Source organism: Thamnophis sirtalis, unplaced genomic scaffold (assembly GCF_051295495.1).
Source record: "Thamnophis sirtalis isolate CommonGarterSnake01/CBP01778 unplaced genomic scaffold, rThaSir2_p1.2 scaffold_6, whole genome shotgun sequence".
NCBI lineage: Eukaryota > Metazoa > Chordata > Lepidosauria > Squamata > Natricidae > Thamnophis > Thamnophis sirtalis.
In genome coordinates this window covers 16,900,161-16,926,178 of record NW_028261386.1, presented here as the reverse complement: position 1 = coordinate 16,926,178, position 26,018 = coordinate 16,900,161, and the positions used below count along the sequence as shown (strand labels likewise).

Genomic DNA, 26,018 nt, shown 5'->3' with positions numbered 1-26,018 from the left:
CTGATCATCTGTAGCCTTGACAAGCCCATGAAAATAAATACTGTCAGGGTGTTTTAGGGACTGGGATACATTGAGGTGCTTAAAGTGCTGAGAATCCACGAAGAGGAAATCATGAAATATATGCATTCTATTAAATGTCTTAATTAGATTTAATATCATTTTAATTACAGTCCAATATATATTTTCCTGGCCCTGCCCTGTATTTGGAATGCAACCCCCCTTACACCATTGAAAAGCCAAGTAAAGCATTTGGTCCAGCAAAGGTTACACATTTCGGCTTCATGCCACCTTTTTAAAACTAGATATTTTCCATATGTGCAAGAAATGCAACTTCCAGTTTTCTAGACCAACATATCCTTTTCCAAATTATCGGGAAGATCCACATATGCGTAGGCTATTTTAAGCTGGACAAAGAAATATGCTGTGAGAATAACCTTGAGGAAGGAGTTGGGGGGAGAAGACCCACAGTCAAAGCAACGATTACCGTTTTTAGAGTATAAGATGCACCAGAGTATAAGATGCACCAAGATTTTGAAGAGGAAAATTAAAAAAAGCTTTTGCACTCTACAGACCTCCCAAAAACGGCCCATTTTTTGCTCAAATGGGCCCATTTTTGTCAAAAAAAGGGCATCCATAGCCTTTAGTAGGCTTATAGAGTGCTCATGGAGGCTGAGGGCCCCCAAAAACGAGCACCAAAACAGCCCGTTTTTTTATCATTTTTGCCCTCCCCAACCCCCAAGAGCACTCTGGAAGCCTCCTAAAGGCTCTGCATGGCCATTTTTGCAAAGGGGACGGAGTTTTAGAAGTCCAAAAATGCTGTATTCAGTGTATAAGACGTGTCCAGATTTTCACCCTCTTTTTTTGGGGAAAAGTTGTGTCTTATACTCCAAAAATAGGGTAGATAAGAAAAATTTGCATCTAAAGCAAAAAATGTACCGTATTGATGCAATGTTGGAAATGTTGGTGCATCTTATACACCAAATAGAGCCATTTTTGGCCTCCTGAAGCACCGCCCCCGCGTCTCATTTTTGCAAAAAAAGTGCTATTTTTTGCAAAAACAGAGGTGTTTTTGCTTTCCCCCAGCTCCCAGCAGCACTCTGCAGGCTTCAGCAGGGCTGGGGGAAGGCAAAAATGCCCTCATTTTTGCAAAAACAGCCCATTTTCTGTCCATTTTTTGCAAAAACTGGGGTGTTTTGCCTTCCCCCAGCCCTGCTGAAGCCTGCAGAGAGCTCTTGGGGGCTGGAAAGGACAGAAACTTTTTTTTCTTACTTATGTCTTCAAAATCTTGGTGTGTCATACACTGGTGTGTCTTATAGTCTGAAAAATATGGTAATTTGAAAAAATATCTCAGACTTGACCCTCCCTAGTTCTCTTTAGGATAAAGGTGGGGAAGGGAGGGGAGGCATATTCAGAATTTTAGGATTCTGTTACTATAACCCTATAATAAAAGTAGTCTTAGCATTTATAATGTTGGTGTTCAGATCTGGCCTACCTCAAAGGGCTGACAACTAGGAATATAGGGCTGATCCAGCAGGACCCGAGTAGTTTTGATAATATGTTGTGGAAAGAGGGATAAAATGGCCCCAAGAGTCATCTTGAATCTGATCAAATCAAACCAGATCGATAGTAAATTATTCAGCAGGCAGAAAACGCAACAATCAACAGGCGTAGATTTCTCTAGTAGTCTTTTTTCTTTGTGCAAATATCCAGCGATGTGGAACCCTAAAAATATGAAAGGGTTCTAGTCCTCAGTAGTACAAGTGAAGCACCTGTAATCAAAGTTTCAGAAAGTGTCCAGGAAACAAAAGAAGTAGGAGCTAGGGTGTCCTTCCCTTGCGATTCAACATATCGTATACAAAGCATCTAGTTCTCAGGTAGTCCTTGACTGACATGCAGGTATATAGGTAATCCTTGACTTATGACCAGTTGTTTAGTGACCCTTCGATGTTACAATGGACCCAACCCCCTTTGGTTCTACTTAGAACCAGATTCAAAGTTCTTATGGTTTTGCAACTGCTAGCAAACTTTGAGTACTGAACTGATTATATGATTATTGGACTATGTTATTTGGATTATCCCTTAACTGAAAGCCATTGATGACTGACTGTCTTATCCGTGTATGACTTGGACTGTTTGATGGACTCTGATACCTCTATTTCCACGAAAGTAAAAGCCTATTTAAACTGCAGTGTCTCTGTTTGCTGGTTTGTGTGTTCTCCAACACAACTCTCACAATGCTTCTCTGAACGCACACGCTCTCCCAACGGGGAGCTTACCTAACAGTTTTGCTGACAACTGGCACTTGCTTCCAATTTTCAGCAAAACTGTGCTCACTGTGAACCATTGATTCACTTAATGGCAGCCGTGTTTGCGGCAAAAAAGGTCCTCAAATCTGACTTGTTTTACAACCGTTATGACTAATGACTGTAGTGGACAGGCTCCATTGCAGCCCTAGGTTGAGGACTACCTATATATATTTTTCTCACAGAGATGGAGGTTGCTGGTTGCAAACTTTGAAGAGTGATGAGATTTAAGCATATCAGAAGATTACAATTGTATCTTCAGTCGCAATCACAGCCAGGTTTCCTTGTCATCCAAACCGCCCATTATCTGTTCCGTCAGAGTCAGTTGCACAGGTTGTGTGGAGGACAAGCTGTGTTCACCTTTTGTGTTTCCAGGGATCTCTTGTTTCACCGTAGCTGGGCCATTCTTAGTCTGGCCTTTGGCCCTGTGGGTGCTAGTTGTTTTTCGAGCGTATCTGTATGCCAGCGGTGTGGGGATCTTTGAAGGCTTCTTCTCAGGCCTGTGGTCTCTGCGTGGACGGATCTTGGGGCGTAGCTTGAGCTTGTAAAAGGACGGCACGCGCTCTGGTTTTTTAAGGGTTCTCCTTGGTTTACTTTGCACATTCTCTGCAACCACAGAACTCTCTGAAGGTTGGGGAGCTTCTTCATTCGGTAATGTTTGATGGGTATCGCCATTCTCACTAGCTTCTGTCCGTCCTCCATTATTTGCAAGGGGTGCCTTATCTTCCTTTGCTTCAGGCACTAAAGGGGTTTCATGTGGAATTTCTCTTTCCCCAAATTTTAGTTGGGCCTGGTTTCCATTCATCAAATACGAATTGATTGGAAAGGAAGAAGAAGGGTCAGTTCCCATGTGCTCCAGATGGAGGGCCATGGAAAGTTCTTGGATTACACTGTCATAATGGAGGCCTGCTGGATGCAGCCTTGTGTCTCTTTCTGGCACATATACGCCACTACGTGGAATGCCTTCACTATGAGTCAAGATCTTGGTTCTTTGCAAGAAGGACAAAGAAGGAATGGGCACTTTGGGAAGGTTACAACCTACCATTGTGGGGTTTGTCTCCGGGTCATTGTCCTTTTTAAACTCTTCCAACTGGTTCTCTCCGGGAAGATGGCTGTCCTCTGAATCTGCTTCCAACTCCTTGATATTGGACAAAATCTCCTCTTCCAAACTTCTATAGAAAGCTTGTTCTTCAGCCAAGTTAGTAGGTAATGGTGTGTAGACACGTTCTTTTTCCACAAAGGGCTCTTTTGTAACTCCAGGGCTCAACTGACAAGAAGTTCCCAGGATATTTTTTTGTCCTTGCAATGCCTGATTATCTTTCGTTTTCTCTTCTGAGTCCAAGTGATGGACTCCAGTCCCTAAGTGAGAAGGCAATGAATCAAAAGTTCCCATGCTGAGCATCTTATTCTGTTCCTTTTTAGGACGCATCTCATCCCTGGGTATTTTTTTGCTGTTCCACTGGAGCTGTTCTTTGTCCAAGGCAGGATCAGGATCACTATTCCTAAATAGTCCTTGATAAGCCTCATTCCTTCTAGGAGTTGGAGGCCTGGAGAAAAGTGAGCCAACTTTTCCTGAGGTCCTTAAACAAATATCCTCTCTTTGAACCTGGGCTGTGTGCTTCGTTGGGGATGAAGACAGCTGAGCTACTGAATCTTTCCTCCCATTATGTAGAAGAGTCCCTTTCTGCTGTCTCTGTAAGTTTTCCTTTGGGACCTTAACAGTCTGTTGGTTAGAGGTTTTAAAGTGTTTCTCTGGGCTGGTAAAACATATCTGTGAACAACTGTTCACTGCTCGCTGGCTATTTCCTGCTGGCTGAAATGCCTCATCCCTTCGTAATGTCGTTCCCGGTGGTGCTGGTTTCTTTATTTCAGTTTTCAGATTCCATGCTGCTGTCTCAATCCTACCAGGCTCTCTTCTAGACCTTGGACCAGAGAAATATTTCAACCCATGGGAGATGCTCTCCACGCTCCCATTTTGCTGAGAAGACAATGAGACACAGTAGGTCTCTCTCCCACTCCGTGTAGAGACCGTCTGCTTGGATCCAGGCCTCTCTCCTGTACCTAGAGGTCTCTGGGATGGAGTTGCGGGTCGTTCCCTTGCTCTGAAAAAGAAAAGGTCCACAGCTATGAAACCGGGGATACGTACTGCATGAGTAAACTGATATTACATACACTAAAAACAGCAGGAGAGGGAAGCCTCTGAGTAATGTTTTTAGTAACTAGGAATGTCCTTGATCAATGTTTCTTGTTCTTTAAAATAAACAGAACATTATCCATGTGGAATGTGGAGTCTGATAAGGGCTGATTTGTAGGAGATGAGCAGGCTCAGCCCAAGGGCAGAATCAAATGTATCATAGCTTTTGGAATTGCTACACTCCTACAAAAGATCCAAGTTCAGCCGAGGGGTGGGCTTCAAAAATTTTACCAAGGGGTTTTCTGCCCGGTTGCTGGGTGATGTGGGCCTCCTGCACTATGGCAGGGGGCGTTTTTGCCTTCCCGGGGCTCCAGAAGCTTTTTCCGAGCTTCCGGGAGGGCGAAAATGGCTTCTCCGGGCTCCGGAGGCCCTCTGGAGGCCGGAAACAAGCCCATTTCTGGCCTTCCTGAACTTCCGATAGGCCCGTTTTTCACCTTCCCCGAGCCTCTAAACATGTCCTGAACTTAACTGCATCCAAATTGTAGCAGGGGTTTTTCTGCCCGGTTGCTGGGTGGGCGTGGCCATGGTGGGCATGGCCTAGTCGACCTCCTGCACCATGGCAGGGGGGTTGCCCTCCCAGGACTCCGGAGACTTTTTTTGAACCTCCGGGAGGGTGAAAATGGCCCTCTGAGGCTCCAAAGGCACTCTGGAGGCCAAAAACAGGTGCGTTTCCAGCCTTCCCAAACTTCCAGTAGGCCCGTTTTTCGCCCTCCCCGAGCCTCCGTGCGCCCTGCACTTACCTGTATCCAAAACGGGCGACATGGGGACTCCGGGGAGGGGAGGAGTGGGGTGGGTGGGGCCAGCTAGGAGTGGGATTTGGGTGTTTTCCGAACTGCACGGAATCTTAGCTAGAGGTTCTCCCGAACCTCTGCAAACCCCCAGCAGCCCACCCCTAGTCCAACCCCCTGTGAATTCCACGTACCCTTATCTAGTGCCAATTTGGCTTGACTGCTAGTAGATCAGATTCTTGTGCATAGGTTGCATGTAATAAACTTTGAGTTCAACTCCTGTCCCTGGTTATGCACATATGGTTATGTCCCTGGCTAATTTACAGCCAACAAGGAGTGCACTGCTTTCTGTGCATTGCAACAGAACATTGGTCTGTCAAATCAGTTATGCCAATTTTGATTTTGATCACAGTTTTCATCATTCTTTGACAATGTGAGACTTCTAGTCCATCGGGAATGGCTGACATCACTTAACATTTCAACTGCCAGCAGTACTTCAGGTCTTATGCTGGAGATTTCTCCATTACTTGCTGCTCACATTTCAATCTTTGCATCTGCAACTTTTCTAACAAAAACCCGCTCCCCTTAACAGTGGACGCTCCTTTCTATGCAAGATGATTTGTGCAGGAGGATTCAGACAATCAACTGTTGATATGCAAGAGACAAAAAGCAGCATCGATTGCCAAGACTTTTAAAAGGGTAAAGTTATTACAAAAGTCATGAAGACGGAGACAGAAGCTCTGTACAGCCAAACACTTGGGGGCATCAATAGCTCTTAGTCCCATGATGGCGAACCTATGGCACACGGAGCCATTTGTTAGGGCACACAAGGCGTTGCCCTGTCAGTTCCAGTGCACATGCACGTGCTGGCCAGCTGACTCCAGCCTTCTTTTGAGGCAGTTTTTCGCCCTCCGGAGGCTTTCTTGAAGCCTCTGGAGCGTGAAAAACCAGTCCTACGGGCAAACCAAAACAAACTTCCAGTTTGCTCATAGGGCTGTTTTTTGCCCTCCGGAGCCTTCAAGGAAGCCTCCTGAAGATTGCAGAGGTTGAAAATCAGCCCTACAGACAAACTGGAAGTCACCATTCCTGAATTTCCGGGTTCCCCATAGGCCTGTTTTTTGCCCTCTGGAGGCTTCAGGGAAGCTCCTGAAGCCTCCGGAGGGCCTACGGGTGGGCTGTTTTCGCCCTCCCCAGGCTCCTAGAAAGCCTCTGGAGCCTGGGGAGGGCAACAAAACCACGCCAAAAGCAGGGGAGGTTGCTGGTCCCATGCATAGCATTATGGGTGTGGCACCCCCACACATGACAACCCCCCCCCGTGCTCCCCCTGCTTTTGGCACGGGAGCCAAAAAAGGTTAGCTATCGCTGTCTTCGGCTAACCTAGAGTGTTATAGTGAAAATGAAGAAAAGGTGGCTTGTTAACCATCCCATTGCTCCAATACTCCAGTCAATTTTAGACATTTTGCTCAGAACTAAAAAAAACGTTTTGGAAACTAATTCTGTGGATATCTTCTATTACCTTATTGAAGGGCCTTTCCTAGGGTCTGAATGATCCTTGGACATCTGTGAGCCTTCATTTTTCTTGCTGCCACCATTATTTGAGGACGCTTGAGCCTTCTTATATCCAGAAGAACCTAAACTGTGGGGCTGATAGGACCGCCACTCTACTGGGGGCAATGGACTTTGGCATCTGCTCACAATTAAGGCAGGTTGGGGCTTGTTACCGCTGTCCTTCCTGGGTGTTAAACGGGCGGTGATCTCATGCTGAACCTGAGTACCCTGCATCTTCTGAGGACTGGCCATCTTCAAGGCCTGCTTGTGAGCTGCAGAAAAAGCAGTAACAACAAAGCTTTTAGCATATGAAGGCCTGGAGCCGAACTTTTGGCAGTATCATTTTTGGGATTCTGGGCTCCTATGTCAGGTCAAGGAGTTAATTAATCCAGTTACCTCTTCCCTGCTGTTGCCAGTTTCCAGGGAACTCATAAGCACGGTGGCACATACTCCCGTTTTAATTCCACAAAGACTCTGTTACCAAAGCATTAGTAGGAAATATGACTAGGGGTGGCCGTTTTTGGTTTCGAAGTAACAGCCAGAATCTGTACTTTTGGGATAGGACCGCCTTTTTCTTTTGTAGAAGAATGGAGGCTGGAAAGCAAGAGAGAAGCCATTTTGAATTCCTGCGCTGGCTGCATTTTAACAGCCCACTGAATCAGTGTGCTGGGTGGCATCGGGTAGGTTGCTGCCGGCATTACTGCCGGTTCGGTGTGCGTGCAATTTTGTGCGCAGTTGCCTATAAATAGGTGGTTTATACAGATTAAACAATGCATTTGTACAGATTAAGCATTGTGCAAATGTAGCCTGTAGATGTTTTCAAAGGAACCTATTTAAAGTAATAAGGATCAGGAAGGAAAGTTGGAGATATTTGCAATGCAGAATTGCTGGGTGAGAAGGGATAGGGCTCTGGCGGGATTCAAATAATTTAACAAACGATTCTCTGCCCTAATGATTTCTTCCAACAATCAGTTCACCACGCTGTTCAGAAAGTTAACAACCGGTTCTCCAGAAGTGGTATGAACTGGCTGAATCTGTCAAGCCAGCCTCCCTCAACAACCAAGAAAGAAACCACTTAACTCCATTTTGCAGAATTAAGAGTACTTTTACTGGTTATGAAAAGATAGCAGCTAAGCAAAGCAAGATCTGAGGCAAAAGTGCGCGAAATCATACATATCAATATGTGACCAAACCCCCTCCCACTGTCCAATCTGCAAATCCCTTAGGTGTCATGTGAGTTCCATCTTCAAGGAGCATCATCAGGTTGGTATGCAAGACGGTTGGCCTTGACCAACACCAAGCACCAGTCTCCAGCATGCGCAGTAGACGGTGAGACCAAAACTCCTTTTTTACAATCTCTCCTGTACTTAAACTTCCCCTCCCAAATACCAGCCCTCTCCGTCCCCGTTTCAATGGCAGTTGAAAGCAAATAGCAAAACAGAGGCTGACAGAATCCACCACTGGATACGGGTCTAAGCTGGTTCATTTATACTCAAAGTAAAGCTATAGACTGTGAAAATCTGGATAACCACTAGGTAACAAAATAGTTTTCTGTATCTTTGCTGCCGCCTAGTGGGCATGACATTAGTTGCAGTACAAATACAGTACTTTAACCTTAATTCAAATAACTATAGAATTAAAGAGCTGAGCATTATTAGACAGGTATACTGTCTAACGATAAAGCTTAGCGCTTTAATTCTATGATGATCAAGTTTATGATTTTAAAGTTGATTAGAATTATATAACAAAACAATATATTATTCTCAGTTTACACATACACATAAAGAATAAGCAGGCACCGTATATTATTTTTGTATGTTTAAACTTAGAATGAGATATCATTTCGTTATATAATTTTAATGCTCTTTTGATTTTAATTTGTATATTTTTATAGGATGTTTCTATGTTTTTGTTTTAACAGAGTGAGGTTATTATATATTTGCATCTGTACTGAACACAGGAAACAATTTTTTTCTTTTTTTCATATCACTTTTTAATCGTCCCACCTTTTTTATCTCTCCCCAATTTTTCTTTTTCTGTTATTTTGTATTTTATCCTTCTTTGAAACTTAATAAACTTGATTTTAAAAAAAGAGCTGAACATTCACTCACTTCAGTTTTATTCCAAAGAATCACTTTTATTTTTAATCCCATTCATTCTTCTCCTAATTTCCCTTCTCATTGATTTCCAAAACATGGGTTTTTTTTAAAAAAATCATTAAAAGTTATCTGCATTTTAATCTCATTTAATCCATTTTTTGCTGTCTTTGAATACATCCTTTCGAATTATTTTTTCTTTAGACCCATTATATTTTTCTCTCATCTTCACAGTTTGCAGAATTCATTCCCTTGTAAGTCCTCAATTTACAACCACAATGCAACCAGAATTTCCATTGCAAAGCAAAACGGTTAAGTGAGTTGCACGCAGTTTTATGAACCTTTTTGTTTTGGCCCTGGTTACTAAGCAAATCACTGCAATTTTTAAGTGCATCACAAGGTCGTCATTAAGCAAATCCAGCTTCCCCCATTGACTTTACTTGTCAGAAGCTGCCTGGGAGGGTTGCAGACGGTGATCATGTGACCCTGAGATGCTGCCCTTGTTGTAAATATATGCCGATTGCCACGTGCCCAAGTTTTGTTCACATGACTGTGAGATACTGTAATGGTTGTAAGCACAAGGACCAGTCATCAGTCATTTTTTTCAGTGCCATTGTAAACTTTGAACAATTGCTAAATGGTTGTAAGTTGAGGACTAGCTGTATGCATTTTTTTTCTCATCTGCACCTTTAGTGGACTGGTGCAATAAAAGTAATCTGGTTCTAAATGTTGATAAAACAAAGGAGATCATTGTACATTTTAGGAAGAGCCGACACAGTTATACTCTACTCGGTATCAAGGATACAGTTGTAGAGATGGTCAACGGTATTAAGTATCTGGAGGTATAGATAACTAACAATCTGAATTGGTCTCTCCACACGTCATCCTTAGTGAAGTGTGCTAACCAGCGTCTGCATTTCCTGCGTCAGATGAGGAGAGCACATCTTTCTCCTTCTCCTCCTGACCACTTTTTACAGAGGCACAATTGAGACAGTTTTAACAAACTGCATCACTGTCTGGTTTGGTGGCAGCAATGCCTCAGGTAGAAAGTCCATACAGAGAGTGGTAAAGACAGCCGAGAAGATCATAGGAAGTTCACTTCCTGGTGTTCAGCATACTGCTTCTAAGCGCTATGTGGTTAGAGCTCAAAGCATCGTTAGAGACCCCACACACCCATTTCCCGGTCTGTTTCTGTTGTTTTCATCTGGGAGGAGGTTTCAAAGTATTTCTAGCAGGACTACCTGATTCTGTAATTGCTTTGTTCCCTACACCATCTGTCTGGTAAATTCACCATGTACATTTGAACTAGACTCTGCATTTATCTGTATTTATTTATTCTGTTATATTATGTAGTGTATATTGGAAGTGTAAGAGAGCTGTAGGGAGCTGTATGGAATGAAATTTCATTTTAATGTATGGTGGTTAGTGTACATACATTGTGACAATAAAGTATCCTATCCTACCCTATCTTATCTTATCGTATTCTCACTTCATCCTTCCAGTTCCACCAAGAATTTTTGTTTTGTTTTTCATGCATCCCAGGTGCATAGAGTAATTCCTCCTGCTTCAGTTATTTCCACTCGGTTCAAAGCAGTTTCTACTTTCTCTTTCTGTACATTGCCTTTTCTTTCATTCTTTTGGGAAGTTCATCTATCTTCTAATACATCTTCATACTTTCTCTTCCAGGAGATGTTCTAATTTCATTCCAGTTTCTTTGAACCTTTTTTTTCTTTTCTTCCGTGTTCATTTTTCCTTGAGACCCAATTTTGACACCAATCAAATAATGGACACTCTAATTCAAAATTTCTCATTGCCTTGTTTCCTTCACCGATTCTCTTAATCTTTATTACGAGACTTTGCTTCAATCCCCTATTCAAAAGCCCCTGTTATTAAGCAGGCATTCGCCAGTCACGATTCTCATCCATTCTTGGGACTTCCAAAGGCCCAATCTTTTTTTTTTTCTGTAATCTTTTCTCTCATGTCAACTAACAAGATTGTTTTTCCCCTGGGATTACATTACATTCATTCAGAATGTTGAACGGCTTTTCTCCAAACTCATTACAATATTAATTTTAAAAAATCCTATTTTCATACAATTGCACAGTAATCTAAGTGAACATGATTGCATGCTTTCTGACATACGACTTAGCCTTTTCTTTCTCAATAACCCTCATTTTCAGCCACTGCCTATAATCAACTCCGTGAGAGCATACTTTAGGCAGAATGGCTTCTAGTTTCATAGACACACGGAACATCTCTTTGTTCTTCTTTCATTTCATTCAGGCTTTTTACCATTTATTCCTTTTACATGCCAAGTTGCACTATATGTCAAAATCAGATGGGCCCGTAGATATCGAACTCCAAAGCCCGCCAGGGCATTGATCAATTGAGACTTTCTCATCATGCTTTTAGTATAATTGAAAAGGCATGAACTAGGTCACCAGCCTTTTATTAAGGAAAACACTGGTCAATTTGGCCATATTTAACAGCCTCAACTTACAACTGGTAGCTTAGCAACCATTTCAATTTCCAACAGTCTTACTTGGAGGGTACTTTATGACCCAGATTCCAAGTTACAACTATGAGGGCTCCCTGCAGTCACGTGGCATTTGGCAATTAGGAACGCTTATGGCCATTCATAGAATCCTGTAGTCATGGGTGGGCTTCAAAAATTTCAGTAACAGGTTCTCTGCCCGGGTTGCTGGGTGGGTGTGGCCATAGTGGTGGGACATTTTTGCCTTCTCCTGTTGTGGATTTTAAAATTGTTTGTATTGTCTTATTTATTCCCTCCCCTGTTTATTGTGAGCCGCCCGGAGTCCTTCGGGAGTGGGCGGCATACAAAACCAATAAACCAACCAACCCCTCTCCGTACGGTGAGTCACGCCGACACAAGATTACTGCTAGCCAATTTATTCGCAGTAATTAACACACAGACAAGACTTTGGCAGCAACCCAGACTTCCACAGATAAGAAATACACACAAGAGCTTCTCCAGCTTTAGTATAACAGTTGTGTCCTGCAAAAGGCCTCCTCCCAAAGTCTCTTCTTATATACTCTCTTGGGAGGAGCCTAATCACAACCACCTGGCCCCAATTATCTTCTATATCTCCGTAGTTGGTGCCGGCGCTTATCTGCCCGTCTTTGCCTGGCATCCGGGACCAACTCCCTTAGCTCCTCCCCACTGCTCCAGGGCCTGACGTCTTCACCACTGCTCCAGTGCCTGACGTCAGGGACAAACGCCCTTTGGCTTTCACCGCTGCTCCATGCCTCAGGCGCCTCCTGGTGGCAAAGCAGCCTCTCTGGTCCCTGCTCGGAGTCTGAACCCTGTCCAGGGTCCTCCACATCTTCCAGAACCGATTCATAGGGTCCCTCGCTATCGGAGTGTGTTGGCAGCTCCAACGGCTCCTGCTGGGCCACAACAGTTAGCCATGGGTTCTCCCAAACCCAGGCAAACCTGTAGCAGCCCATCCCTGCCTGTAGCCATACGATCGTATTTTATGAAGTTCTACTGAAATCCAGCACTCCAGTTTTTGGCAAAACCATGCCCATAGTAAACCATTGGTTCCTTTAACAACTCTGGAGTTCACTTAGTGACCACATATTTGCTTACAGGATGCCACAAAAAAATAATCATGAAATTGGATCAGTCATATTTTACAACTGTCATAAGTTATAACCATAATGGGCAAGGCTCCATTGCAGTAGTAGCTCAGGATGTCCCAAGGATTCTTTTCCAGGAGGCAACTGGACTTTCTTGTCTTTTTCTTTGCAGATGTTTTGCTTCTCATCCAAGAAGCTTCTTCAGCTCTGACAGGATAGTGGGGGATGGAAGGATTTTTTTTTATTTTTTATTTTATCAATTTCATATATACATTCACAATTATATGATCTCATAACTGTTATTAATAATATGTATTTATAACAATTTTTCCCTACTGTTAACAATATACTTGAAGATTGCTTTTTTAACATCCCATAGATCCATCTTATCTTACAACGGTCCTACTTCTTCTTCCCTCCCTCCCTCTTTCCTTCCCTCGTTTCTTCTTTCCTACTCCCCTTCCTTCCCTCCCTCCTTCCCCTTCCCTCCTTCTCTCCTTCCCTCCTTCCTTCCCTCCTTCCTTCCTTCCCTCCTTTCTTTTCTCCTTCTCTCCTTCCTTTCCCCCTTCCTTTCCTCCTTCCTTCCCCCTTCCTTCTCTCCTACATTCCCTCCTTCCTTCCCTCCTTTCTTCTCTCCTTCTCTTCTTCCTTCCCTCCTTCCTTCCCTCCTTTCTTCTCTCCTTCTCTCCTTCCTTCCCTCCTTGTTTCCCTCCCTCCTTCCCTCCTTCCTACCCCCCTTTCTTCTCTTCCTTCTCTCCTTCCTTCCTTCCTCCTCTCCTTTCCCTTCTCTCCTTCCCCTTCCTCCCCTTTACCCTTGGGGGTCGAAGGATTTATGTGCCTTGCAGACAGCTGGTAGACATGTGGAATATAAATTATAAGGAATATAAATCCTTCCATCCCCCACTATCCTGTCAGAGCTGAAGAAGCTTCTTGGATGAGAAACGAAATGTCTTCAAAGAAAAAGCAGGGAAGTCCACTTGCCTCCATAAAGGCACCTTTAGGGACAAACATGACCTGGATCTGAGAATTTCTACAGACTTTTAGTAACTCAAGGATTATCTGATGCTGTAAGTGCAACCAGAGTTATAACCCACGCATGCTCACATGATTCTATGCAAAGTAGGATCTCTACATCTAGAGATTGTCACACCAACTAGGAGACATCTGCAGTACACGGATGCACTTTTAAAATAGAGAAATGTCATAAGAGGAGGCATCGTATTTTTTTAGCTGAGCAGAGATACTATTTCTGGCTCAAAGAAGACTCAGATATGACGGATGGATGCCATTCTTGGCGTCTAAACTTAGAATTGCAAGCAAAGTCGTACATTACACTGAAAAGAAATAGAAATGGACTCACAGAGTGAAGTACACCGGCATGGATCATGCTTATCGAGGTAGTGTTCCAAGGTGTCCCAGCCACCACCTACTCGGACCATCACGTGATTCCGCAGGATCTAGACCAACCAAAAACACCTGTGAGCAAAAATCACCCCTTCTATGATATCAAATGCTATCTTAGCTATCCTCAGCTTTTTGAAGAGTTCACACCCACCGGTTGTTCTTTAAAACAAAGTCTCCCCCCTCCCTTGGATTGGGGCTTCCCTTTGTACATGCTTCCTGGAAGCTCTGATTTTCTACTGTAGGAAGTTTGTACCCACCCCTCTCCTAGAAAAATGAAATATCCTGGGAAATATTGAAAAAGCAGAATATTATATTCCCCTGGATAAGAAATGGGGAAATATGTTTTTAGGCAGGAAACACTCTTAATAGCCCCCACCTTTGTCAATGGACCATTAAAAGGCCTGAGCCAGAATATTCTACATAACAAATATCTCCTCCCTTCAGCTCGAAGCTGATGGGATTAAGGCATGATAGCATTAGCCCTTTACCCGGGTTAAGAGTCGAGGTGGCGCAGTGGTTAGAGTGCAGTACTGCAGGCCACTTCAGCTGACTGTTATCTGCAGTTCGGCGGTTCAAATCTCACCAGCTCAGGGTTGACTCAGCCTTCCATCTTTCTGAGGTGGGTAAAATGAGGACTCAGACTGTGGGGGCGATATGCTGACTCTGTAAACCGCTTAGAGAGGGCTGAAAGCCCTATGAAGCAGTATATAAGTCTAACTGCTATTGCTATTGCTATTACCCATCTCACCACAGGGCATCTGGGAAGAAGCAATGCTCAACCAAACTTGGACTCAAAACACAGCTTACAGAGTTGCCCCTGCATAGCCCCATGGGAGTCTGTCAACCAATCAGAATACAAGCTCAAGATCAAAGGCCAGAGAGGGCATAAAACCAGGGACTTTCAGGATCTCTGCCCCTTTTTCTTCTTCACCCAACATCTTGAACCATGTGATCACCTTTTTCTCCAGGACTTCAAACCATGTAATCTTGTCCACCATCTTTCCAAGCACCCTCCATATTTCCAGTGTCTTTTCCCGCACTTGGAGCTGAACTCAGAAGGACATTTCTTCCAACATTACTTTCCATTACCCAATTAATTGACTAAGCTGAGTCCTTTGGTTAATAACACAGAGTTAATTGATTGAACAGGATGACAGCCAGGAGTGGGATTTGGGAGTTCTCCGAACTGCACAGAATCTTAGCTAGAGGTTCTCCCGAACCCCTACGAACCCCCAGCAGCCCACCCCTGGCTTTATCCAGAAGGCAATAGGATTTTCTTTGTTTTGTTTTTCTCTTGAAGATGTTTCACTGCTCACCCAAGAAGCTTTTTCAGTTCTGACTGAATGGTGGTGATGGTGATGGGGGGGGGGGCGGGGGGGGAGTGGAAGGATTTATGTTCCTTGCAGTCATCTGGTCATTAGACTCACTGAGGCCATTTGGGGATTTATCTGTGCTTTCTGGATCACCGGAATCAGGGTGCAAACAGGTATGGAATGTTCTTGGAACTGCTGAAAGTTCCATTCAGTCAGAACTGAAGAAGCTTCCTTGAATGAGAAGCAAAACATCTTCAAGGAAAAAAACAAATGCCTTTTGAAAAAAACATCTTGACTTTTTTGACCCTACCCTGTGACTCCCCCTATATTGAAGGATATGTCTAGGTTGCTTTCATTTTGGAAATGCAAGTTGGTTTTTTTCTTAGCACAGTGGACGGACTGGAGTCTCAACGTTTTGTTTGTTCATTAAAGGAGGTTGCTATTGGCACCAGGAAGATCTCTACTCCTCAGAGCTCAACATGTGACGTTCTGTAGAATTCCTGCTTCTGGAAAGGTAATGTTTAAGCTTGACTCACCCTGACAAATATGAGAGTGTTGGAATCACCGATGCGATACTTTCCCTCTGAGATTTTGACCATGGAGAACTGAACTGGACAGGTGCACCGGCTTACAAGGTGCTGGACCTTCAGGGAAAGCAGAAGAAAGGAAAAAATATATAAAGAGCTTAATAATGAAAGGCATCAGGTAAACCTGCCTTGAATTTGGAAAATCCCACAAGAATTATAATTTTAAAGAAGAAAAAAGACTTTTTTTGTGTTGTTTAGCAATAGCAATAGTACTTAGACTTATATACTGCTTCATGGTGCTTTATAGCCCTGTCTAAGGGGTTTACAGAATCAGCCTCTTGCCCCCAGCAATCTGGGTCCTCATTTTACCCACCTTGGAAGGATGGAAGGCTGAGTCCTGATGAGATTCGAACTGCCAAATTGCAGGAAGCCAGCAGTCAGCAGAAGTAGCCTGCAGTACTGCACTCTAACCACTGTGCCACTGTGGCTCAGTTTAGATAATTATCCACTGAACCAGAGGTGGGTTCCTGCCAGTTCGCACCAGTTCGGTAGAACCGGTTCATCAAAACTCTCAAACAGAGAGAGAAAGAGAAAGAGAAAGAAAGTGAGAGAGAGATGAAAGAAAAAAGGAAAAAGGGACAGAAAGACAAAAGGAAGGAGAGAGAGAGAGAGAGAGAGAGAGAGAGAGAGAGAGAGAGAGAGAGAGAGAGAGAGAGAGAGAGAGAGAGAGAAAGAACACATGGCCGGCAAGCCACTCCCACAAAGGAGGCCACACCCACAGAGTAGGTTCAAAAAAAATTTGAAACCCACCACTGCACTGAACCCTTTTACTAAATTAAGTCAAATTATGAATGTACAGGGAGTCCTCATTTAGCAACCACAATTCGTATCAGCAACTCAAGTGTTAAGTGAAACATCATGAATTTAGGATCTTTCTTTTGCTTTACAAATCTGCAAGGGTCATGCAAGGGCTGGTAGCAAAATTATTTTTTTCAACGCTGCCATAATGGTGAATGGTTGCTAAATGAGCCAGTCACTAAATGAGGACTACCCATATATAGTCCTATTATTTGGCACACAGCTCAGGGCAGCACACAACACAAAAACAGTAAGAATCAATGAAACTATATTATAAAACAAAATATAAAATACATCATTTACAACATCATGCAAATGCCCAAGCACTGGGAATAAAAAAAAAGTCTCATCCAGCAGCTTATTCAGATGTAATAGCAATAGCAGTTAGACTTATATACCGCTTCATAGGGCTTTCAGCCCTCTCTAAGTGGTTTACAGAGTCAGCATATTGCCCCCAACAATCCGGGTCCTCATTTTACCCACCTCGGAAGGATGGAAGGCTGAGTCAACCCTGAGCCGGTGAGATTTGAACCGCCGAACTGCAGATAACAGTCAGCTGAAATGGCTGCAGTACAGCACTCTAACCACTGCGCCACCTTGGCTCTTAATGCCAGAAGGAAAAAATGAATCTTTAATGCATCTCTAAGGCAGAGTGGGAACTAAGCAGAGCTACTTATTTCAGATGGGTATCGTAGAAATGTGATGAATGAATGTACGAATGAATGAATGAATCTGAATCCTACCAGGCAACATCACCTAAGCATGTAACCCTGTGGGAGCTTTCTCGATGGGCAGTTACTTCTGGAGATGGACAATCCTCAACTTACGACCTTTGTTTAAGTTTAAGTTTTATTTTATTTATATGCCACCCTATTCCCTAAAAGGGACTCAGGGCGGCGAACAACTTAAACGGGAAGGGGAAATATACAAGTACGAAATCGACATTTAAAATGACCAACAACCACACCTGTCGAGAGGGGAGGGGAGCTCATCAACCCCAGGCCTGCCAACACAGCCAGGTTTTAATGGCTTTTCGGAAAGCAGGGAGAGAGGTGAGGGTCCGAATCTCCGCGGGGAGTTCGTTCCAAAGGGCCGGAGCTGCAACAGAGAAGGCCCTCCCCCAGGTCGTAGCCAGATGGCATTGGCTGGTGGATGGAACCCGGAGGAGGCCGACCCTGTGTGATCTAATGGGTCTTTGGGAAGTAATTGGCATACTTTGTGACATACAATAGAAATTCCAGGCATTATTATGTTCATACTTCAATACTACCTATATAAACCCAGCCTTGGTGTGTTTAGATTGCCAGAGTGTAACTGAGAAAGGGCAATTATGTCTGTATTACTGAAACCAAAGTAAGCCAAAGGTGTTGCAGAATATTTAAAATAATAGCAGCAGAGCAAATAATGATATAATGGGCTTGCACTGAAATGTTTTGAGGGGGAAAAATCTGCTCAGTTAACTGCTAGGGAACTTGTTGTAGCCCGCCAGCAGCCAATGGAGTTGGCAGCAGATTCGGAGGGTGAGGAGGTTGGGGAGGAACATGGGCCAGTCCTGGAGTCTGGGGAAGGCTCTGATGAGGGCTCTGTGTCGGAGGCAGAGATTGGGCCAAGTCCGTTTGACAGTTATCAGCTGCCTTTGGAGTCAGACATCAGTGAGGCATACGAACAACTGGAGCCTGTTCCCAGTGTGCACATGCTCAGAGTTGCCAGATGAAGGGAACAGCTAAGGAACAAGGGTCGACTTGGGAGTAAGGCCACAGGTGGACGGTGAATGGCCCCTCCCATAGGGTTATAAAAGAGGAGTGAAAGGGGAGGGGTGTTTGCAGGAGACAATTAGTTCATTCCTACATTCTTGCCAAGTATTGCGGCGTCTGAAAGATATTGGCCACTCTCCAAGCCTGAGAAAGGTTGGTAATTGTGAACTATCTTGAAAGACTGTAGGAGATGAAAGACTTTGCTGGAGAGGAATTCAATGTAAATTAAATAAAAGGGGTTTATCAGGACGAGGACTCAGCTTCGTGCTGCTGGAGAAGCCTAGGTCAGAACAGAACTTATGCAGTTGATCCAAATGTTTTAACTGAGTAATAATAATTTATTACAATAACATGCCACCTGACTCCCAGTAATTCCTTGTGGTCTCTCATTCACCAGCCTAAAAAGTCTGACTCTGCATGAGGAACAGCCAAGGCCATCTAGCTGCTACCCCTTGTTGCACGGCCTTTTAAATAGGGAGCTCGTCACTAAACCTCATTTGAAAATGTCAGGTGGATCCATGCCTTCTATGGGAGACAGTGAAAAAAACAATTAAAATATAATTCTAGGAGCTACTACTAGACTTCTCCACAGATTCCAGTTTCATAGGTTGAGGATTTTGAGGGATAAAAAAAACAACTTTGAACCCAAAAGATACTGATGTTGGAGACAGCGTGGCGAAAGTCTTTAGTGGCTCTAATAAACCTTCTGCCGACTCTAGGGGGCAGTGCTCATCTCCGTTTCAAAGCCGAAGAGCCAGCGCTGTCCAAAGATGTCTCTGTGGTCGTGTGGCCGGCATGACTAAATGCTGAAGGCGCGTGGAACACTGCTACCTTCCCACCAAGGGTGGTTCCTATTTTTAATACTTGCATTTTTACGTGCTTTCGAACTACTAAGTTGGCAGAAGCTGGGACAAGTAACAGGAGCTCACTCCATTACGCAGCACTGGGGATTCGAACCAACAAACTGCCGACCTTTCTGATCTACAAGCTCAGTGTCTTAGCTACAGAGCCACCCTGTCCCTTATAACTCATAATTAAGTTACCGTATTTTTCAGAGTGTAAGATGCCCTTTTTCCCTCAAAAAAGAGGGTGAAAATCTAGGCGCATCTTATACACTGAATACAGCATTTTTGGCCTCCTGAAACCCCACCCCCTTTGCAAAAATAGCCACGTATAGCCTTTAGGAGGCTTCCATAGTACTCCTGGGACTGGGGAGGGCTAAAATGAACAAAAAATGGGCCTTTTTGCATGTTTTTGTCCCCTAGCCCCCAGGAGCACTCTATAAGCCTCCTAAAGGCTATACAAGCCTTTTTTTTCTTTTTTTTCTTTTTTTTTAGAGCCAAGGTGGCGCAGTGGTTAAATGCAGCACTGCAGGCTACTGCTAGATCAGCAGTTCAGCGGTTCAAATCTCACCGGCTCAGGGTTGACTCAGCCTTCCATCCTTCCGAGGTGGGTAAAATGAGGACCCAGATTGTTGGGGGCAATATGCTGACTCTCTGTAAACCGCTTAGAGAGGGCTGAAAGCCCTATGAAGCGGTATATAAGTCCACTGCTATTGCTATTGCTATTTTACAAAAACCAGGCCATTTTTGTGAGGTCTACAGAGTGCAAAAACTTTTTTTTAAATTTGCCTCTTCAAAATTTTGGTATGTCTTATAGTCTGGTGTGTCTTATACTTTGAAAAATATGGTATACTATAACTTACAATAAAGTTATAATTATATAACTTGTGTCTAGCCATTCTTAAAGGCTTTCGTACCATCTGGTCCAGATTCTTGAAATTAGGTGGTTCCCTCTTGGGCCGGGGAAGAAGCGCTTCATCCGGTGGCAGGTTCATGTCTTCACGGATCTCGTCCTCAATGTCTTCCTCCATTTGGATGAGGACAGGAGCGCTCATGCCAAAACGAGAAGCCCGCCGGGCTACCTCCAGAAGACACAAGACAAAGTTCTTCTCGTTCTTGCGCAAGACCAGGTCCTCCGTCTCAAACATCAGGACCTCTGAAAGACAACAGAGAGGCCAAACTCAGCAAGAGGCAGAAAGGAGGACAATTGCTACAAGATGCTCTCGGGACAAAGGTGGACACCAAGGAAGAGTTGGGTGAGAAACAAAATGACTCAATGGATTTGTTTTGGTTGCAGCAGGCATGTCCAAAGTCTGGCCCGGGGGCCAATTGCGGCCTGTTTTCAAATTTCGAGCGGCCTGCAGCCTCTTCTGCCTGCCGGAGTTATTTGTTTAGTCTTTCATAAAATAGTTCATTTGCATTTAATGTTAATGGTTCAAAGAATGTCAGGCTGAATGGTTGGACCCACACATTTTCACCCCACCAAATCTGGCCCTCCTTGCAAAAAGTTCAGACACCCATGGGTTGCAGCATCTTGAGAGTCACGTGATCAATATTTACTACCTTCCCAAATGCTTGCAGCAACCAAAGCCAGTGGGGGAATCTGGATTTGCATAATTCACTTAACAACTGCAGTGAATTGTTTAACAACCATGGCAGAATAAGATTGTAAAATCAGGCACAACTCGCTTTAACAACTGCCTGCTTAACAATGGAAATTCTGGTCCCAACGGTGGTCATAAGTCAAGGACTAATTGTATGTTACTGCCCCAAATACCATTTCTTGAATCCAATACCAATGTACTGATTCTTATAATTATTCATTTATTTATTCCGTATCATATTAGAACTATTTGGTTTCACTGAATTTGGCAACATATTAATGTTACAATATATGTATTGTAAAAAAGTATGGGATGTACCAGTGGTGGGTTTCAAATTTTTTTAGAACCTCTTCTGCAGGTGTGGCCTGCTTTGTGGGAGTGGCTTGCCAGCCATGTAAATGGGTGGGAGTGGCTTGCCAGCCATGTAAATGGGTGGGAGTGGTTTGCCAGCCATGTGACTGAGTGTGAGTGGCTTGCCAGCCATGTAAATGGGTGGGAGTGGCTTGCCAGCCATGTAAATGGGTGTGAGTGGCTTGCCAGCCATGTAAATGGGTGGGAGTGGCTTGCCAGCCATGTAAATGGGTGGGAGTGGTTTGCCAGCCATGTAAATGGGTGGGAGTGGTTTGCCAGCCATGTGACTGAGTGTGAGTGGCTTGGCAGTCATGTGACTGGGTGGGAGTGGCCAACTTTTAAAATGTGGTGAAACTCACTTAACAACGCTCTTGCTTAGCAACCAAAATGTTGGCTCAGAAACTCTGGCATTTGAAGCACGCAAGTCTTAAAGCTGTCAAGTTACAAGACCCTTGCACCCCTAACCCTTTAGGAAAAAAACCGCCATGGATGTTCAAACTTGACAGCTTTAAGACTTTAAGGTTTAAATAAGACTCTTAGAGGTGGGCGGGGCGATTGGTGAGCCAGCCAATCAGTGAGCAATGGGCGGGGCAAGTATGGTGCGGGCAGGCGGGGGGAGGGAGCTGGAACCAGTTCTAAACGGCACGGTAGATTTGTGGAACCTCTTCTATAGGTTAGAACTGGCAGGAACCCACCCCTGGGATGTACCCAAAAGAATGCTTAGGGAGGCATGCATAGAAACTAAAAATAATAACTTGATAACTTAAATGGTCCGCTTGCAAGCCATTCTTCTACTGAAGGAGAATGCGGCTCTTTGCCATTCTTCTGAATTAAATATTAACAAAACTCATCATGGATCCCGATGTTGCTCTGCATATGAAGCCCCCTTTTAAAAACAAAATAAAACAAAAGCTGCCATGAATGGCAAGCAGATAAAAAAGGGTCTTCTGGCCTGGAACCAAATGGAAAGCCATCCATGACCGACCCACTTGGAATATCGGGTTCTGACTGCTAATGTAGCTTTTCCCCTTTAGCTATTATCTACATCGATTGGATAAGAGCTGCCATCCTTGGCAGCCAGCATGTTTTCCCCACTTTTGTGAATCATAGATGTTGATGCCCAGTTCATCTGATGGATGCAAAGTCCAAGGAAGATTATGTATGCATTTATTTATTTTTTGATGCTTTTTTAATTGTTTTTCTGTCTTTTTTTATAAAAAAAATTGATTTAACTGCTTTATTAGTTTTTGGGTTGTAAGCTGACCAGAGTCTGGTTGAGAAAGGCAGCTTTAGAAATTAAACAAACAAACAAAATAAATAAAATAAATAAAAACATAAATAATAAATAAATAAAAGCTTATGATTCTAGTTCAGATCTATGTGCCTCCTCTGATGGTCAAGAGGTTTCAGATAACTCAGCGGGCTTTTCTTTGCTTTTTTTAAATTATTTTTTAAAATACTTTAATTCAACAAATTTTTCCCACGGTAATTTACAGCCACTTGGTACAGGAAGTCCTCGACTTAACAACAGTTCACTTATGACCGTTCAAAGTTACCACGGGACTGGAAAAATTGACTTACGGCCATTTTTCACACTTATGACCATTACAGTCTCCCCATGGTCACATGATTTACATTCGGATACTTGGCAACTGACTCACATTTATGACGTTTGCACTGTCCCGGGGTTAGGTGATCCCCTTTTGCGAACTTCTGATAAGCAAAGTCAATGGGGACACCAAATTCACTTAGCAACCATGTTACTAATTTAACAATGACAGTGATTTGTTCAACAATTAATCAGTTAGAACAATTAATCAGCGGAACAGCTTGCCTCAGAAGTTGTGAATGCCCCAACACTGGAAGTCTTTGAGAAGATGTTGGATAGCCATTTGTCTGAAACGGTATAGGGTTTCCTGCCTAGGTAGGGATTGGACTAGAAGACCTCCAAGGTCCCTTCCAACTCTGCTATTGTATTGTATTGTATTAACCAATTTGGCAAGAAAATTCGTAAAATGGGGCAAAATTCAGTTAACAAATTTCTCATTTAGCAACATAAATTTTGGGCTCAGTTATGGTCATGTTGAAGACTACCTGTATTATTGACAGATTCTGAATCTGGGGGCTCCATATAACCGTGACTGCTATAACTCTGGCTCAGGGGTGGGTTCCGGCAGGCACTATTGCTGGTTCGCTCATGGGCGCAATCTGTGCACATGTACAGTGCAATAAAAATTGTTCTGCACATGCGCAGAAGCAAAAAACAAGGTGGTGGTGCTTATGGCGCCACCTGGTGAATCAATTCGGGAGCATGGCAGGCCTGGGTGGCTGCCGGTTCCAGTGACCCAGGCCACCAAACCACTACCAGTTCGGCTGAACTGGTCCAAACCGGTAGGAACCCACCACTGCTTTGGCGCCTGTATGGTCCTCCAGGAATTGTTCTAAGTCCTGGACAAATCAGTCTAGTAGAATAGTGAGAGAGAGCCAATGGAAATGGTGGAAGAGCCAAAACATCTCCAAATTTATGCCAAACAATGAGAAAACGAGAATACAGTTGTAAAAAAGGCAAGCTGCCTTCCTATTCAGGTGTATATATAATGGAAAGTGAAGATTTTAGGATTCAGTCATTAAATGCCTTAGAACAGTGTTTCTTAACCTTGGCAACTTTATGTCCTGTGGACTTCAACTCCCAGAATTCTTAGGACTTAAAGTCGCCAAGGTTGAGAAACACTGCCTTAGAATGAGATTAGAAAAGATTAGAGTAAAATTAGAATAATATTTTCTCATTATTCTTCCTAATGGGAAAGGTATGCGACACAAATAAGAAAGAGACCAGGGCTTCAGTCACATGATGGTGGCCAACATGTTGACTCTTTCCCCTTCAGGATTTCAATTGACACAATTGTCCACCTGCTTGGCATGAAAAACATTTTTTTAAAAAAATCTTTTTAAAAACCCAAACTGAAACCACCATATAAAGTAGCTGAGAAACACAAGAAATCAGCAGTTTCACACCAAAACAATAGACATTAAAAATATATCATCCTATTAAAATGGGGGAGCAAGGTACCAAACATTTCACCTCCTCTACTTTGTCAGGAGAAAAAAATGCAATAGAGAAAGCAGAGACAAATAAAACACAATTCAATTAGAAATTCCACACAATTTAAACATTGCTCCCTTTAAAATTTACTCTTTCGGGTCTTCTAGCTTCTATCTGCACTTAAACTACCTGTTCACTGACTTTCTAAATCTCCATTCTTGAAGATTTATATTATATCCCCAATTTAAGGAAGGTTAATTTCTGGTTAAAAACATCCACAGGTGTCATCTGGAACTGCAAATGCTGCTCTTCCTAATGGCAATAACCAATTTAATACGAAACTAACAATGGAAGTGTATTATTAGGGTGAAAGGCCAAGGAAGGCAATTAGATTGTGGATATTATTTCTCTTTTCATTAATTCGAGTAAGTGTAATTAAATTTCCAGAACAAATCTGATGATAGAGGAACACTAGGAAATCAATCATCTTTTGATTTTCTTTTCTAACAGAGTGAGAGATACGTGCATAAATGTATAGTATCTACATAGTATCTATAAAAGACTACATAGACAGTCTTTTAAAGTATCATGCCAAACAGTGTTCTAAACAAGTTGAGTTTAGATTTTAGAAAGAAATGGCTAACTATTGAATGGATGATCCACAAATCGATAGCAAAGACAAAACATAAGGAATGAAAAAGGGAAGTCAGGAAAGGAAAGCCAAAAAGGATTCACATTTTAATCATTCGAACAATTCACTTTGAACCATGTTCTCTTTCAGCACTGCACAGGATATCAATTCAAATCTGTGTACCTTTAATATCCATCTCTTTTCGGCACCACTGAATAAAGTTGGACACATTGTCCCGAGCTTGGAACGTGCCCGGCTGAGCAAAATCATTACAGGTTACACCGTAGATGGGAAGTTGGAGTCTTTTGCCCAAATTTGGATATCCCTGGTTGAGGTCTCTGGCTACCTGGGTGATGTTGTTAGCGTGATGACAAAGAAGGACGCCTGTTTCCAGGACATCCAGAAAAGATTGCACATCAATGCCGACATCATAGAGTTCCTTAAGCCATTCTGCCAAGTCCTCCTTCATGGCATATAAGTATTGTTCACTCGTCTTGTAAGGGCGGATGCTTCGCACACTGGCTTCCTGAATCCCTGACATCTTCCTGGCACAATCCCTGATGGAGCTTCGCCTGTAATGCGCTGAGCTGTTTTTAGAGTTTTAGCTGTTTTCTTCTTGTTGTTCAACCCATCACTGGAAGCATGTCCAACCATTTATAACATTAAGAACCTACCCACTGATCTTTTCTAAAGACAAGATTTACGTACCCATCTCCCACTCCTGTCCTGTCCTTCACATATTTCACAGAATCAGGAAAGACCCAGGTCGGTAGATCCTTTATGCCCTTCTGAGAGATCTTCTCAAGATTATCTCCATCTCAGCATTTTGGTGTCTTCATGCTCTCAGCTACTTTAGAAGGAAGCTACTTGCTTTCCTCTTAAACCAGAAGTCTCAGCTATTCTTCAATTGTAAACACATAAGGTATTTTCAGAATTTTGGGAGCAGGATCCAGAAAAGGAAGAATCTCCTAGCATGCCCTGATCAGTGTTTCCCTGTGTTTCCACTTTGAAGTTCTCTTCTCCTTGGTGACAGCAGCTCTCTACAAAACACTCCCTCTTAACCCTGATAGATCAAATGTCGCTTTGCTTCAGCTGGAACAAACACTCTCTATGCATGTGGGGAGGAGGGGGAACCTGACTCTTGGAAACCCGAGTAAAAGGAGTTATCAGTTGATTGGTATTCTTGCTTTCTGACTGATTCATAAGAGACAGGCACACACTT

General features: G+C 43.3%; 1 protein-coding gene across 1 annotated transcript; it reads right to left on the bottom strand.

The window, feature by feature from the left end:
- Positions 1-1,227: 1,227 nt before the first annotated feature.
- GAS2L2 (growth arrest specific 2 like 2) lies at positions 1,228-25,794 on the bottom strand. The gene is made up of 6 exons (XM_014058941.2): positions 24,980-25,794; positions 20,085-20,323; positions 15,723-15,830; positions 13,830-13,926; positions 6,742-7,045; positions 1,228-4,405 (listed from the first exon to the last, which is right to left on the bottom strand). Exons 1-6 carry the CDS (start codon positions 25,335-25,337, stop codon positions 2,572-2,574), a joined length of 2,940 nt encoding a protein of 979 aa, XP_013914416.2. The 5' UTR covers positions 25,338-25,794; the 3' UTR covers positions 1,228-2,571.
- Between the last annotated feature and the right edge of the window lie 224 nt (positions 25,795-26,018).